This window comes from Juglans microcarpa x Juglans regia, chromosome 2D (assembly GCF_004785595.1).
Source record: "Juglans microcarpa x Juglans regia isolate MS1-56 chromosome 2D, Jm3101_v1.0, whole genome shotgun sequence".
Classification (NCBI taxonomy): domain Eukaryota; kingdom Viridiplantae; phylum Streptophyta; class Magnoliopsida; order Fagales; family Juglandaceae; genus Juglans; species Juglans microcarpa x Juglans regia.
In genome coordinates, this window is record NC_054596.1 from 36,960,175 (window position 1) to 36,976,244 (window position 16,070).

The 16,070-nt window shown below is 38.5% G+C and overlaps 1 protein-coding gene across 3 annotated transcripts; it reads right to left on the minus strand.

The window, feature by feature from the left end:
- Positions 1–115: 115 nt before the first annotated feature.
- On the minus strand, positions 116–7,751 carry LOC121251072 (probable plastidic glucose transporter 2). Of its 3 annotated transcripts, XM_041150381.1 has the most exons (14): positions 7,478–7,751; positions 6,212–6,335; positions 4,745–4,856; positions 4,553–4,620; positions 4,329–4,461; positions 3,571–3,670; positions 3,357–3,469; positions 3,188–3,281; positions 2,303–2,456; positions 2,005–2,148; positions 1,844–1,917; positions 1,157–1,245; positions 743–857; positions 116–567 (listed from the first exon to the last, which is right to left on the minus strand). In XM_041150381.1, the coding sequence occupies exons 2-14, from the start codon at positions 6,300–6,302 to the stop codon at positions 385–387; spliced, it is 1,470 nt and encodes a 489-aa protein (XP_041006315.1). In that variant the 5' UTR covers positions 6,303–6,335; positions 7,478–7,751; the 3' UTR covers positions 116–384. The 3 variants fall into 3 exon arrangements, with proteins under 3 accessions (XP_041006315.1, XP_041006316.1, XP_041006317.1); XM_041150382.1 differs by lacking the exon at positions 2,005–2,148 and having other exon boundaries at positions 7,478–7,745; XM_041150383.1 differs by lacking the exons at positions 4,553–4,620; positions 4,745–4,856 and having other exon boundaries at positions 7,478–7,745.
- Positions 7,752–16,070: the final 8,319 nt, after the last annotated feature.

Genomic DNA, 16,070 nt, shown 5'->3' on the forward strand with positions numbered 1-16,070 from the left:
AGGAAAGGGTTGTTGAAATAAAAAAGATTCTACAATATGGCCCCATCAACACGATCTTTCAGTGTTGGAAGGCCGACTGAGTTTTTTTTTTTTTTTTTTTTTTTTTTATCACGTCTTCAGCAAGGATCAATGCGCCTAAATTTTAATACAAATATTTGCAATACATGGACGATTTGCAAGGAATTGGCATTCCTAACTTCGCAAATCATTACCAAAATCTGACCTGCAACAGTATACATCGGCCGAACATGCATCTACAGCTCTCTAACTATACACTCCTTCATTACGTATAGTTGCAACTTCGGATGAAACTTGAAGCTGCAACTTCACTTAAATTATAAAAAGATTCGGGTGGTGAACGATTCAGCATAAAAAGTACCACTTCTAGTCTTGTGGAAGAAGGGCTATCTCAATTTCTTGAAGCGATTTCCCTTTGGTCTCCATCACATTTCTTTTCACAAACATCACAGCCATTAAACAAAAGGTACCAAACATTGAGTACAAGAGCTGTGGCCCAAGTTTCTCCAGCAAACGCAAGAACAGCAACCCCACAAAGAAATTGATCACCTGAAGAAACACCAGCATTTGGCCAGAAATTTATTCTAGCAGCATATAATTCACGAAATAATTATGCATACACCAGCATTTTTTGAATCTAGAAACTCCTCCCAGGTGTGGATCCAGAAGCAAGCAAGAGCAGATATAAAGCTAATTAGAAACAAAGGAAGGAGAAGATAGTTACCCAATGAACTGACATACAGACTGCCATAGCTTTCGCCCTAATTCGGCTGGGGAAAATTTCAGGTAGAAGGAGACCCGGAACTGGACCAGCTCCAAGCGCAAATGTAAAGACAAACCTGCACAAAGAAATTCATTAATTCCAACATTGCCACTCTAATAAGAACAATCAGGGATGGGTAGTCATTGTTTCCGAAGTCACAAAGGTTCCCTAACACGGCTGCTAGGATGTTATTTGGAAAAAAAAAATCAGCAATGCATCATCTGATTATTGACTAGAGAAATTCAAGAAACAAAACGACGATCATTTATCATGATATGGCCGTTTCATGAAGCACATTTTGCATTTGAATACATCATAAAAAGTGCATCCGTAACAAGATCATCTTCAAAATGTATGTACTAAACGATTACTCACAGCAGCATGCCACCAACAGATAGATACAATTCTCCGGAACCTGGTATATAAGAACTTGCTGCGACAGCTTGAAGGGCCATAGATATCGCCTGGGCAGGTACGATAAAAAAAAAGTTTCATATCAGGATCTTAGATCATTAACTCCGGATATTGTTAGAAGTAAAAACCAGGAGAAGAGATTTTAGATGTGCCGGTTGAGCTGTGCGCGACATTAGCGGCAACGTTGGTGAGTTATTAGTTCAATACATAATGCAGGAAAATGAATGCGTACTGCCAGCCTGTTATGGAATATTAAAATAGCCACTTTTCCTTATGCTGGACAATTATGCTAGTCCATTTTCCATATGAAAGCGCAAGTCTTCTTTCACTTTAAACCTGAGAACCAATATTTTTTGAGCTCCTTCTTAGTACCAGAAACATAAACATGCATTCTTGAGTACATATATCCTATCTGAGTTAAATGGCATATCCAGTCATATACATTTATTTCAATTCTCATTTTCTTTTCTAGCTTTCACATGCACATGTTGATTTGATAGGAAAAATACTATACATTACATCCTCGTCCCGTTAGCATAATGTGATGAGAATAAGATAAGAGTGTAGTGTACAGCATAACATGATTTAATATTATAATCATAATATTAATTTATGTAAAATGGGGAAAGTGATGCAAATACAATTTACCATTCCAAAAAAGCTCCACAGGAGGAGGACCTTTCTTCCTAGTTTATCCATCAAAGCCATCGCAATAATAGATCCTGAATGATATAAAAGTTTATGCTGTCATAACAGAATGCATCATCGTAGATATGTAAGGGGAGGAGTACCATGAACTGAAGCTATACCTGTTAAATTTGCAATTCCTATGAAGCAATTGGCAAGGGTTGATGGAACTCCCGCACTTTTAAAAACAGTTGAAGAGAAATAAAATACAGCATTTATACCAGATAGCTGTTGTAAAGCAAATAGGGTTGACCCAATAACAACAACTGCAAAAGGAATGCGTGAATAACAAAGCACTTTTGGAAAGGCCAAAAAGAATATGACAGAAGAACAAGCAACGGTGAAAACAGCCATGGATTCTGCAGAGAAATAGACGTTACAAATCTTCAAAGAAATATACCAGAAAAGTATCATATGTACCTCTAAAATGGCGACCATAGAGCAATTCTGAGATCTTCACAGTATCAGTGTCATCTCCCCTGTCCGATTTAGATAATTCTGCCAATGCTAGTTGGACATGCGATCCTCCTAGGAGCTTCTCAAATGCAGCTTCGGCTTCCTCGGTTCTTCCTCTCTGAATCACAACAATGAGAAACAGAAGGTGTTCATCTTCGGCATAATTACATAACTGTATAAACTTAATTGGAAGTTTATCCCAAGTTATATAGTACAGAGAGATGCTAGGCCAAACTTGAAAGTAACTATTCTTATGGGGAGAAACAAACCACCCCCCCCCCCCCCCTCCCAAAACAAAAAAAAAGGCCTAAACTGAACGATACAAGAAATTAAAAAAGAGAGAGAAAGTACTGCAACTTTGGGAGCTGATACAGAAAACTGACTGCATCTTTGTGCACATCGGTTTTGCAATCATGAACATGTGTGCATGTTTTATTATTTAGTCTAAATAAAGACAAATACTTGAATGTTTGTTTTGGTACTTCTCTTTATAGGTAATCAAAGATTTTATTAAAAGTTGAAAGGCATGCATAAAGACAAATACCTGAATATTTGTTTGGTACTTCTCTTTATAGGTAATCAAAGATTTTATTAAAAGTCAAAAGGCATCGCCCAGATACCTGAATCTTTGTGCCCCTGACTATTTCCATTTATGGTATAAAAAGTGCAAAATATCAACAGGAGTTATAAACTAAATAGGATTTTTTTTCAAAAAAAAGACGGATTAGAGCTTTGTTCTTAAAGCATTTCAGCTCATATATGTCTTTGATATATTTAAATATGAATTAGTAAGGAATTTATTCATACAGAGTAACAGACAGCAATTACAGAAAACAAGAGAAAGGAAACCTTATATAGCCAAGGGGGACTCTCTGCACAAAACACCATGGCAACAAGTAGTATTGCAGCTGGAATCGTAGATATCCAGAAGCAGATGCGCCACCTGAGCACATGGATTAAGAAGTATATGAAATTGTCAAACATGAAATACAGATGCCAAGGGATTAGTAAATCTTACCAGCCCACAATTTCTTTGACAGGAATTCCAATAAACAGAGCTCCAATAAGTCCAAGACATGTTGCAATTTGAATAAAGCTTCCATAAGTACCCCTCACAAAAGCAGGAGAAACCTACTCACACAGATGGGACAAAAGTGGATAAGAAACAAGAACTTCCTTGCGTAAACCAAGAAAAAGTAAGCCAGAATCAATTAGAAAAAATTGTAACAAACCTCCGTTACATAGAGAGATGCAACAGGGGGTCCCAAGCCCATTCCAGTACCAACAAGTAACCGGCCCAAGAGCATACCCTCAAGATTTTTTGTCATTGCACTGGAAATGCACGTTATTGTTTTTATTATTTTATAACAAAAGAAGTAGAAAAAGTATATGGAACGTCAAAGTCTAAAATCGTTAATATTTGTATACATTGAACACGTGAAAAAAAATAGACCTAGAAGGCTACTATTCACCAACAAAAGCATGCTACAACTTTTTATGATTAAGAAAAAATTTCTTCATATGAAAGAGGGTGTAACCCATACACATGAAATATACAAGAGATCCACCTAAATTGCAAAAGGGAAACGTTATAGAACTTCATCAAAGTACAAATAGAAGACCCTACAGTATTGTGGACTACTATCCAATAAGCATGCAAGAACTGAGGGAACATAGCATTGCAGATGGCACTATCAATTTGATTAGATTTTCTAAACCCATCTGCAAATCCTCCATATAGAAATGGAAAAAAACACAAATTTTAGCTGTAATTGATGACTGTCAAACCCAAAAGCCCCTTTTACCTATAGAAATATACATTTAGACATCCAGAAAACTTCAGGAGGTTGAAATAACTAATATCAACTAGACCAAACCAAATGGACTAGAAAATATAATATATGAAGAGATAAAAATCAAGACTGCAACAAATGGACAAGAAAATATAAATATAATATATATATATATATTTTTTGTCATATCAGCATACCTGATAGAAGCACCAATAATCATAGGCAAAGCACACAACTGGAAAGCTCTACGTCGCCCAACCCCATCAGCAACCCAACCACTGAGCAGAGATCCAACGAAGGCACCCCCAAGACACGTACTCACAACCAGACCTTCACTTAAAATAATTGACAAAACCTCTTAAATAAGAGAGCTAGATGCAGAAATCAGAAAACAGATTGAGCAAGAAAGGCCAAATATCACCTTCTGCCAAGGTATTCCCGCTGAAACCAAGATCTACAGAAATGCTTTCAAGTGGTTCATTAACTACTCTGTATAAAACAGTATAAAAATAAATTCAAAAAGGAAACTACCTTGATTGTGTGCTTCATTCTCTAAAAACAAAGAGAAAAGAAAAAGAAGAAAAGACTGTGAGTTCAAAGACGGAGCACCAACCCTGTATGGTAGCCAAATAAGAAAGAAGATATGGTTGCAACTACTACATGAGGTAAAGAAAGCCTCCATGAAGGGCTTGAAGTTTCTGGAGACATACTGTTCTGTAGAGGAACTACAAGGCAAGCAAGAGTAAAGCCCAATTAGCAATATGCTAGGTCATGTTCACATAAATTAGAAGTGTATAACTAAACTAGACCACTACTCAATGACCTCCTTATAGTTTCCCAAGATATGTAACAGGTCTACTCAGACTTCTATGCCACCTTTTTCATCTGCTCTTTCATCTTACGTTACCAATTGCATATTCACAATTACTGACCAAAAAGGAAACTATAAAGGAAAATTAGCCTCAAACCCCACAGAGCATAATTTGCTACAAGTTTAAGATAATTTGATGACACAAAATAGGGGTGGGCAAAACCACCACCGGCTCTAGCTCTGACTCCAGCCGACGTCCGCTCCAACTCCGACTCTGGTGGAGTCGGAAAAATCGGTGTTCGGAGACGGAGTTAAGAGTTGTTGTGAAAAAAATGGTCGGAGTCGAAGGCAATGGCAGCTCCGACTTCCGAACTCCAACAAATAAAAAAGAAACGACACAATATTAGTGAAACAAATAAACAAATGATTTGATAAAGATAGAGAGATAGATAGCCAGCATTCATTCATTCACCATTTTCGCTAAGGGAGATCGGTGCTGATGAAAGGAAGTTGAAGACGGAAACCCTAGCGCAACTAGAAAAAAGTTGGGCAATGTATAGTAACAAGCTCATGTTCTTTGGGATGGGCCTTTGGGTTTTTTGTAGAATGAAATCATCGTCCAAGTTAGGAGTAGTCCTGTATTGGGCTTCTATGCCAAGGCCCAAACAAAATTCCCAAGACCCATTAGGGCACCATTTAAAGGGAGCCGGAGCATATATTTATTGTCTTCTAACAATCGTCTTCTTTCTTCTTCTTCTACTCTAAGTCTCTCCGAAATGCCAAACTCCTCTCCCTCTCCCTCTCCCTCTGTGTGTGTGTGTGTGTGAGGATTCTGCACTTCATTCGAAATAGTTCATCCGTTGCAGCGCCATTTCAGCCCATCTTCCACCATTGCCTATTGCAGCGCCTCGCCACTAGTAAGTCTCTCAGCCTCTCTCTCCCTCTCTTTGTCTCTCTCACTCTACGGCTCCGACTCCGACTTCAACAACTCCGATCGGAGTCGGAATCCGCTCCAATTCTAAGTCGGAGTCGGAGCACAACTTGGCCTCCAACTTTGGTCAGAGTCGGAGGCCGAAGTTGGGTTCCGTCAAAGTCGGAGCCCAACCCTAACACAAAATCCATTCCAGTGGGAAATAAGCAATTCTTCACAGCACAAGATCAAGCAATAGTTATGTGTTCAGTATATAACCACACCTCAAAATTAAAGCTGACTGTGCAAAGCATAAAACATAAGTAGAACTGAAATGATTATTCACCAAATAAAGTTACCCGAGTTTTCATCCATGTCAACTGTATTTGCAGAGTCCCTCGACAGCAAGCGCTTGTACATCGAGTAAGCTTCACGTTGACGTACCCACATGCCAAACTTTGACCAGCCTTTTTCCCGGATTCCCTAATTTAAAGAATTTTACACAAACACTATTATGTTTCCGTTGCATCCACTGTGGACCAGATCAAATAAAACACTACACGTTAATTATGATAGTTTCACATTCAAATGAAAAAAAAAAAAGAACACGGTTCCCGAGAAGAAAAAGAAAAACTGATGATTTTTCGTTCTCGTGTTGCTGCGATCTACGCTTAGGAAAACACAAAATCATCAACTATGCATATTATCAAGCATATTGTATATTTTCACATGTGTACAGTCTCATGTATTTTATGTTTACTTGTATTTTTACATTTAATTATTTTGCTTCTAGTATAAATACCCTGTACCTCATTAACAGAGGAACTTTTTAGGAAAATTGCAATATCAGTTTTTTCCACGGGAAACTTCTAGGGTTTCTCTACTTATTATGGTATCAGATGTTCTTTGTCTTCCATGGCGCCGCCTCAACAGAATCTTCCCAATGATGCTACCAATACTCATAGTGCTCAGTTGTTTTGTGACATTCAGGCTGCTTTACACATCACTGCCAATCCAGTTTTTTACGAACGGACTAAACATATTGAGCTGGATTGCCATTTCATACATGACAAGATTCAAGCTGGAATAATCAAGACTTTTCACCTTGCTTCCCAACATCAACTTGCTGATGTCCTTAACAAAGCTCTTGGATGTCAGCAGTTTCAAGACTTAATCACCAAGATGGGAGTTCATTCCATTTACTCTCCATCTTGAAGGGAGGTATCAAGCATATTGTATATTTTCACACGTGTACATAGTCTCATGTATTTTATGTTTACTTGTATTTTTACATTTAATTATTTTGCGTCTAGTATAAATACTCTGTACCTCATTAACAGAGGGACTTTTTTGGCAAATTGCAATATCAGTTTTTTCCACAGGAAACTTCTAGGGTTTCTCTACTTGTTACATATTTAGGTAATAGGAAATCAGACAAATTACATACGCCCAAACCAAATTAAGTTTCCAAATCAACGAGAGTTTCGAGCAAATCCATAGAATCGAACCAAATGAAACACATTCCAGACTCCAGAGCCCCAAACCAAAGAAGATCAGTACAAAAGACGGCGCTGCAAAATTATGGAAAAAGCTCGTAATGAAAGAAAACGAAGATGAAGACGTACCGATCATGAAATAATCAATAAATAAAAAGATACGGAACTATGAGCGAGTTCGATGAACAGGCGTGTGGGCCAGTGGAGATTCCGTGAGCGTCTCCGAGACCTCCTGGTCTGCGACCAACTCAAGAAAGGATCAAAAAAATGAAAAATTCTAGGAGGGTAACGGAGAAGAAAGCAACCGTGTGTGCTCGCTCTGTTTGTGGTGCGGTTGTTTCAGTGAGAGCTTCCTTTCTACTTAATACTTATACATGGAGCAGCTGCGTACGGAGTGGGAAAGTATTAAATATTCGTTGCAAAGTATTAAATATTTATTCTGGCTTTGGGGAATGCCAATGAATGGTACTTATTAATCGTATGATTAAAAGTTGATAGGATAAACGTTGGTAATTTTTTTTTTTTTTTTTTTTGAAAGAAAATCATTTCTCACGTTTCATTAAATCAGATAAGAAATATATGGAGGAGCCTCCTCTATAATTATAATGAAATCAAAAATGGAAAAAGCATTTTTTACTAACAAGTGTGCTATGTTATTACCATTTCTCCTGACATGAAAAATTTCACACTTCGCAAAACAACTAGATAACACTCTAGCCTCACTCACGAACATGCTTGCACTGAGCTCATTAATGACCTGCAATGAGTCTCCTTCCATGATTACTTGTCCAAGGCCTAGATCAATGCCAAACTTAAAAGCCTGTAGTGCACCATAGGACTCAGCTACCAAGGGATCAGGATACATTTATTTATTAAGCCTTAAGGTAGAAACAATTTGTCCCTCACAGTCCCTAACACATATGCCAATGCCAATCAACCCTTTAGTCTTATCAATAGCCCTATCCCAGTTGATTTTAAACCAGTTGGAGGGAGGAGGAGACCAGACCTCTGCTGATGGGCATTCTGGTTTGATTCTGCAAACAGATCTCTGCTCATCCTCTCTAAACATTTCTAAAATATGGTTGGCCTCTCTGACCAAAGAATTAGAATGAGAAAATTCTTTGTTAAAAATAAAACATTTCTTTCTCCACCATATTCTTTTAGCTACAACCATAAATTCTTGTAAAACACCAAGATCCATAGAGACTATAATGGCTTCAACTAGTTGCAGCATTGAAGTTTGAGGCAGATAATATTTTTGGAGCTTTTTTTAACATTGACTCCAAACATCTCTTGCAGCCTCACACCCCCAAAGAACATGTACTACAGTTTCCTTTTCCAAATTGCAAATGAGGCATGAAGGATGTTCTACAATTTTCCTCTTGAATAAGCTGAACTGAGTGGGAAGAGCATCAAGACAAGCTATCCACAGAAAGACCTTTCACCTGGGGGCACATTTGAATGCCAGATCTGCTACCAAACCCTCTTAAATTGACCACTGGATGAGGACTGACCTTGATCTGCAACTTCCCTCTCCTTCACCATATGATAAGTACTTCTCATAGAAAAGCAACCATTATGAGTGCCCTTCCAAATTAATCTGTCCTTACTATTCAAAAAACTGATTGGGATTCGAAGGATAGCATCTGCCTCACCACTATCAAAAGTCTGCTGCACAAGATCTTTCTTCCAGGTTTTAGAGTTTGAGTCAATTAGTTCTGCTACTGTGGCCCTTCTATCCAATACTTTGACATCACTTAGAACCATGTTATGATGGGAAGAGCTTAGCCATTTATCTTGCCAAATGTGGATGCTTTCACCTGTCCCTACTCTCCAAACTGAACCTTCAAAGATGACTGATCTTGCTACAATGAAACTTCTCCAAATAAAAGAAGGGCTAGCACCCAACTTTGCTTATTGGAAGTCAGAATGCTGAAATATTTTGCTTTAAAAACCTTGGTTGCTAAAGAGTGTGGGTTTTGAATTAATCTCCAACATGGCTTAGCAAGCATAGCTTTGTTGAAACATTCAAGATCTCTAAAACTCATGCCACCTGCATCTTTAGCCTTTCCCAATCTGCTCCAAGAAACCCAGTGAAGTTTGTTCTCCTTTTGTTGTTGTCCCCACCAAAAGTTCTGAAGCACACTATTAATATCTTTCAAAAGAGAATTAGGAAGCTTAAAAACACTCATGGTATAAGTAGGAAGTGCTTGGACCACGACTTTGATAAAGATCTCTCTTCCTGCTTGAGATAAGAACTTCACTAAACGACTACTCAATCTCAACCGAACTTTGTCTAAAATTCCCTTGAAAGTCTTGTGTTTTGCTCTGCCTACAATTGAAGGCAATCCAAGATAGTTCTCATATGGCATAGATGACTTCATGCCAGCAATATCAAGAATATATGATTGAGTCACCCTCGGAGTGTTCTTGTTGAAAATAATAGAAGTTTTCTCAATGTTGAGTCATTGTCCAGAAGCATTTTCATACCTTTTAAGCAATCCAAAGAGCCTGCCCCATTCAATAGCATTTGCCTTACAGAAGATGAGACTATCATCTGCAAATAAAAGATGTGATACCCTCATCTGACCTCTGGCCACTGGCACCCCATGAACAAGTTGCATTGACCATTAGATTATGTTCAGGGTCCTCTCTCTTTGAGGTGAGGTTTTTTCTCTCTAGGCAGAGGAGAGTCTCTTTTGCTGGCTGTGAGAGTGTCATGGCGGAAGAGTTGACAAGGCAATGGGAGAGGTTCAAGCTTACAGAACAGGAGAGCAAAGAGATGGTTTTTCCATCTGATACCATGGAGAAGGCAATGCATCAAGGCAAATACTGCTTGCTAGGCATGATCATTGCAGAGAAAACCATTAATAAGGAAGCATTCAGAAACACTATGATCAAAGTCTGGAGGAGTGAGAGTTGGATTCAATTCACTGAAGTTGGGGAGAATAGTTTTTTGATTGAGTTCAACAAGGATGAGGATAGGCAAAAAGTGATCAAAGGAAGGCCTTAGTCCTTTGATAGATGGTTGCTTTGCCTACATGCTTTTGAAGGTAATATGCCAATCTCTGATATTCAGTTTACTCGGGAGGAATTTTGGCTCCAAGTGCACAACATGCCTCTCGGCACTATGACAGAAGAGATTGGCAAACATATTGGCAAAAATGTAGGAAAGGTGGTGAAAGTTCATTCAGATGAAAGAGGAATAGGATGGGGCAAGTTTCTGAGAATTAGAGTTGAAATGGATATTACTAAGGCCCTTATGAGGGGTATGTTCTTAACAGTTGATGGAATGAAAACTTGGGTGAAGTTTAAATATGAAAGACTCCCTACTTTCTGCTTAAAGTGTGGAGTTATCAAACATAGTGGCAAGTCTTGTCCATCTTCATCAACCGTGGCTTCACAGAACCAATATGGGGTTTGGTTAAGGGCTCCTGCAGCAAAAGAGGGTGATATAAACCAGAAAAGATATGGTTCTGATCCATTCCAGCAGTCGAGTGGTGTAGAACATGCATGGAGAAAAGGTTGGGAGGTCAGGGATGAAACCAATTTAGGGAAGGCAGAATCTCAGGAGGGAATTAAGGAGCCAGTCAATGCCAGTGAGTCAAATCAGGAAAGCTTTACGTTTATGGCAGGAGTGCAGACTCCTTTGGAAACTGTTCCAGATTTAGTGGAGCCCCATATGGCAACAAATATTCAGCCACATAAGGTAACCGTCACACTTACGGATTTGGAAGGAGACACAGGTCATCCAATTAATATGGAAGATTCTGTTTCTACAAGGAAAGTTCAGTTGAGGAGTCCACCTAGACCTAGTCTTCCCAAAGGAGACAACTTATCAAAGAATCATGAGGATAATTCGAATCTAATGGCCCAGATTACTTCTCTTGATCAATTCCTCACGGATCAGGCCGAGGTTTTGGCAGATTCAAAGAAGAGAACCTCTTGAAAAATGAGAGCTAGAGAGAAGTGCTATGTTGATCTGGTTAAAGACTCTAGAGGAAGGGAGGAAATTCCAAATTTCAACAGGAAGAGAGGTGGTCATTTTTCAGAGGGAGATGGAGGCATTCCACAGGCTAAGAGATCAAAATTTGAGGACATGGTTACCATGGAATTTTCACAAAATGAGATGGTAGTGGCTGGGTTTCAGCCCCACCAATCACAATGAGTTGTATTAGCTGGAACTGCCGAGGGCTTGGGAACCCTCGGATAGTTAATGATTTGCATCTTATGGTGCAATCTAATTCTCATCCTTTGTTTTCTTGATGGAGACAAAATGTAAGAGGCACAAGGTGGAATGTGTGAAAAGGAAAATTAAGTTTGATAACAGTTTTGTGATTGACTGCAAGGGTCTTAGTGGTAGATTAGCTTTTCTTTGGAACAATGATGTGGAGGCTGAAGTTCACTCTTACTCTCAAAACCATATTTCTCTCATGGTTAAGGGAGCAAGGGAAAGGGAGGACTGGCTTTTGACAAGTTTCTATGGATCACTTGTGACTACTAGGAGACAATCTAGTTGGAACTTACTTCAAGCTATTAACCCTATGAACTCTATGGGGTGGCTTTGTGTTGGGGATTTCAATGAGATCCTTTCCTTGGGTGATAAATGTGGTAGTCCAATCAGAGCTTTTAACCAGAACTTATTTATCTGTTAATCGTATAGATAATAAGATAATACGAGTGACAGGTAAGATAAGATGAGATAAGAATTGATAATTAAATAAAATATTATTAGAATATAATTTTTTAAATATAATTTTTATTTTAAAATTTGAAAAAATTGAATTATTTATTATATTTTATGTAAAAATTTAAAAAAAAATTGTAATAATTAGATAAGATGAAATGAAATGATTCACTTGAACTGCTCGTGATTCATACTTTTATTTTTTCTAAGCACGCACTTTGTTAAATCTAAAGGATAAAAATACATAAGAGGGTGGTGGAATTCCTCTACAAACATCCTGTTCTCAAACAAGAGAAAATAAAATATCAATAAATTGTTCCCACCCATTCTCTTTTGAACAATCCGTCAAGTGGACTTTGATACCACTGCCAAAGACGGTGACCAATTGGTTAATGACGTATTTTGTTGCTTTGAAATATATGATAAAGAGACCTGTTTCTTCCACCTCAAGATCTTGGGTTAGGAAAAGTGGAAACATAATTAGATATGTAGCATTAGGAGGTTTGTGCTAGTGATGGCCAAAATAGTTTATGCACGGCTGTGTCAGCACATGAGATACATGCGCCACAAGTATCGAGGCAAAGTGGTTTAGATCTGGTATTTTTTAAGGTGTTGAAACTCCTATCATGGCGCATGTCATCGAAATATGCTTGGAGTAGTGGTGCGTCGACTTCACGCATGGTTCAGACTACTCGTGTGACTCATGCGCTAGTCTTTTTACTACATTCTACCAAATACTTGGAGATCAACGATTGGGGATAACATCGTGGAGCATGTGTGGCTATATGTCATTGAAGAGCAATTTCTTTTTTTATCATAAAACATACTTATGTACTAATAAAAACAACACATTATAGATAGTTTTCATAGAAGCAATTTAATTTATGCAAGAGGGTGGTGGATCTTTGCCACTATGAAAATCTAATAGACATTGTGGAACTTCAATAAGGGGTATGCTTCCGAATGCATTATTGGAGGCTGCCCATTGTGCAATTCCATGTGCGCATTGATTCTGGGTTCGATGTATTTTGATGCCTCCCAGGATTCAAAGTTGTTTAGCATGAGTCTTGTGTCTCGGTTGATTCCTTCCGCTAGCTAGTCTTGGCTTTTTGTTGATTCATTCAATGTTGTTATTGTTCTTTGGGAGTCACCTTCAATTGTTGTCTTTGAGCTTTCTTTACCCCGATGTATGCTGCCATTGCTTCTCCTTGGTTCGGATTGCAGTTAGTTGAGTGAGCTGCTACAATGAAAGATACTTCTTGGTTGTGAGACATGCCTATCACCATTGATGTACTGTCACTTGATCTAACTGCTACATCAAAAGTTATGGAAGTTTGCTCTAGGTGGGGAGGGGTCCAATCAATATTTTGTTGCCAATCTTTCCATTCCCAAGCACTACAGTGGCCTCTAAAGGACTGGCTAACATTCACTATAAACTGATTTATGGTCATTTTTTTGGAGTTATGGACCACTTGATTTCGGTAGAACTAGAGATTGTCCATTGCCACCATAACAAAAAGTTGGAATTTCTGGGTGTCATTTTTATCCATTTGGAGATGGGTTCAAGATTTAGGATGCACATGATCCAGGTGTTGATGTCATGGTTGCCAATGGAGGAGAGATCAAGTTATCTCCACAAAACTCTAGAATAGGGGCAGTCAAGAAAAAGATAAGAGGCAGATTCTTCAGCTGAGTTACATATGGGGCAAACTGATTGGTCTTCTTGGAGTGATAAGCAGTTTTTTAGGAGATCATGGTTAGGAAGAATGTTATTGTAATTTTTCCATAGGAAGAGCTTTAGCCTATCTTAGATTTTCAGTTTCCAGATTTTCTTCTAGACTTGTGGATCATTTCTGCTTAATTGGTTTACCAGAGCAGCGTAAGCTGATTTGACAGAGAAGTTTCCCGACGAGTGATGCTTCCATATGGGCTTGTCACTAATTGTGTGGAAGTGAAGTTGGGCTAGGGGGATTTTCTCAATTTCATTGATTGTAATATAAGAGAATAAGACATTTAAGAGAACATAGTTCCATCTCCTTGGTTCCTCAAGAGTTAGTTCAACTACTCTCAGTTGAGGGTCTTGGACAATGTTTGGAGATGAAGGAGTTGGGAGTGGTGAAGAAAGGGTAGGGATCCAAGGATCAGTCCATGCCTTTGTATGGACACCATTGTCGATTTGAAAACATAGGCTGGATACTAAAAAGTCTCTTTGTTTGAGCAAATGCTTCCAGAAAGTAGAGTCCGAGGATTTCCCCTAAATAGACAGCCAAGAGTTTTGTTTCACATACTTATCCTTGATCAAGGTTTTCCAAAGAGCGGTGTCATTGTTCAGAAGGTTCCAGCCTAGTTTACAAAATAAGGCTTTATTAAAATCTGAGAAAATTCTAATTCCTAAATTCCCATGGATTTTGGTTTACAGATGGACTTCCAAGATTTTGGGATGAAATTATGGGTTTTTTCTGGGTTGAACCCCCACCAAAATTTCATTAGAGCTTGATCAATTCTTTTTGTGATTGACCTCGGGATAAGGATGCTTGCCATCCAGTAGGTTGGAATGGAAATGGCTACTGACTTGATTAGGATTGTTCTACCTGCTTGGGAAAGAAGTTTTAATTTCCAACCCGAGAGTTTTGCCTAGATTTTCTCCAACATCTCCTTATAATGGTCCTGCCCTTCCTTTCTAGAAATGGAGTTTTTGAGATCGAGGATTTCTTTTATGGATCTGGTGTTTGAGGCTAGAGAGTTTCTGCAAAACTGGATTGAAGATTTATTTTTGTTAATCTTTTGACCCAACCAAGATTGGTACATGTTCAGACATCTGAGGAGAGAATTGGCATTGTGGATGGTAGCTTTGCTAAAAAGAATTGGGGAGTCATTTGTTTGTATAAGGACAATTTGAGTATGGCTGAGATCCTCAATGCCTGGCCCAGTGATGAAGAAATTCTTAATGAGTTTAAAATAGTCTTATTTTACAATTTTCTAGTAGAATTTGTAGCAGAAGCCTGTAAAGCCATCAGGACCAGGGGCCTTTGAGGAAGGAGTTTGTTTTATAGTGGAAGTAATTTACTCATCGTTAGGGATTTGACAGAGGAAATTATTATCCTGTACTGAAATGTTGTGAGGGAACAATTCATCCAACTCGTTTGTCAAATTGGGGTCAGAAGTGTTGTAGATGTTTTGGAAATGATCAATGAACATTTTGTGAATGCTGTGAGTATCATGGACCCAGTGGTTTGATTGGTCCTTGAGGTTGTGTATGAGATTTCTCCTTCTTCTCATGGTGGAGGACATATGGAACAATTTGGTGTTCAGGTCTGTGGTGGTGAGCCACTGAAGCCAGGATTTTTGTTTCCAGAGAATTTCCTCACTTTTGAGCTGTTCATTGAAACAGGTAACCAGGCTATCCTCAAGAAACATGGAATCTTCAGAGGGATTGAGCTTTTGGACAACTATGAGTTGTTGGTTGAGCTATCTAATATGAGTTTGGACATGGCCAAAGTGGTGTCTATTCCAAATTTTTAATGTAGATTTGACTGCATTAAGCTTCTAAACTAGAACAAAATTCTGTGGGCCCTCAATGGATACATTTTAAGAATTTTTCACTACAGTCAAACAACTAGGGTCACTTGCCCAAATTTCTTGAAATTTTAAAAAATCTATTAGGGTTTTTTTTACCACTAGTGTCCAACAGCAAGGGGGCATGGTCCTAGGATTGGATTGGAAAATGAAAAATCCTAGCATCCGGGAAGAGGTTAGTCCAATGTGAATTTGTAACTCCTCTATCAAGTCTTTCTCTAATGTGATTTTTGCCATATCTTTTGTTAGACCAAGTATACTTTGGGCCTGAGAAACCTAAGTCAACCATACCATCTTGATTCATAAAGTGACTTAATCCATTAGGCTGAGAAGAAGAGGCAAAAGCTTCCCGCCAAATTTTTCAAATTGATTGAGGATAGCATTAAAGTCTCCTAGAGGGAAACTCGAGACAATACTATTAAGAAAATCCCAGAAGACAATTTTTTCCCTAGGCTGAGC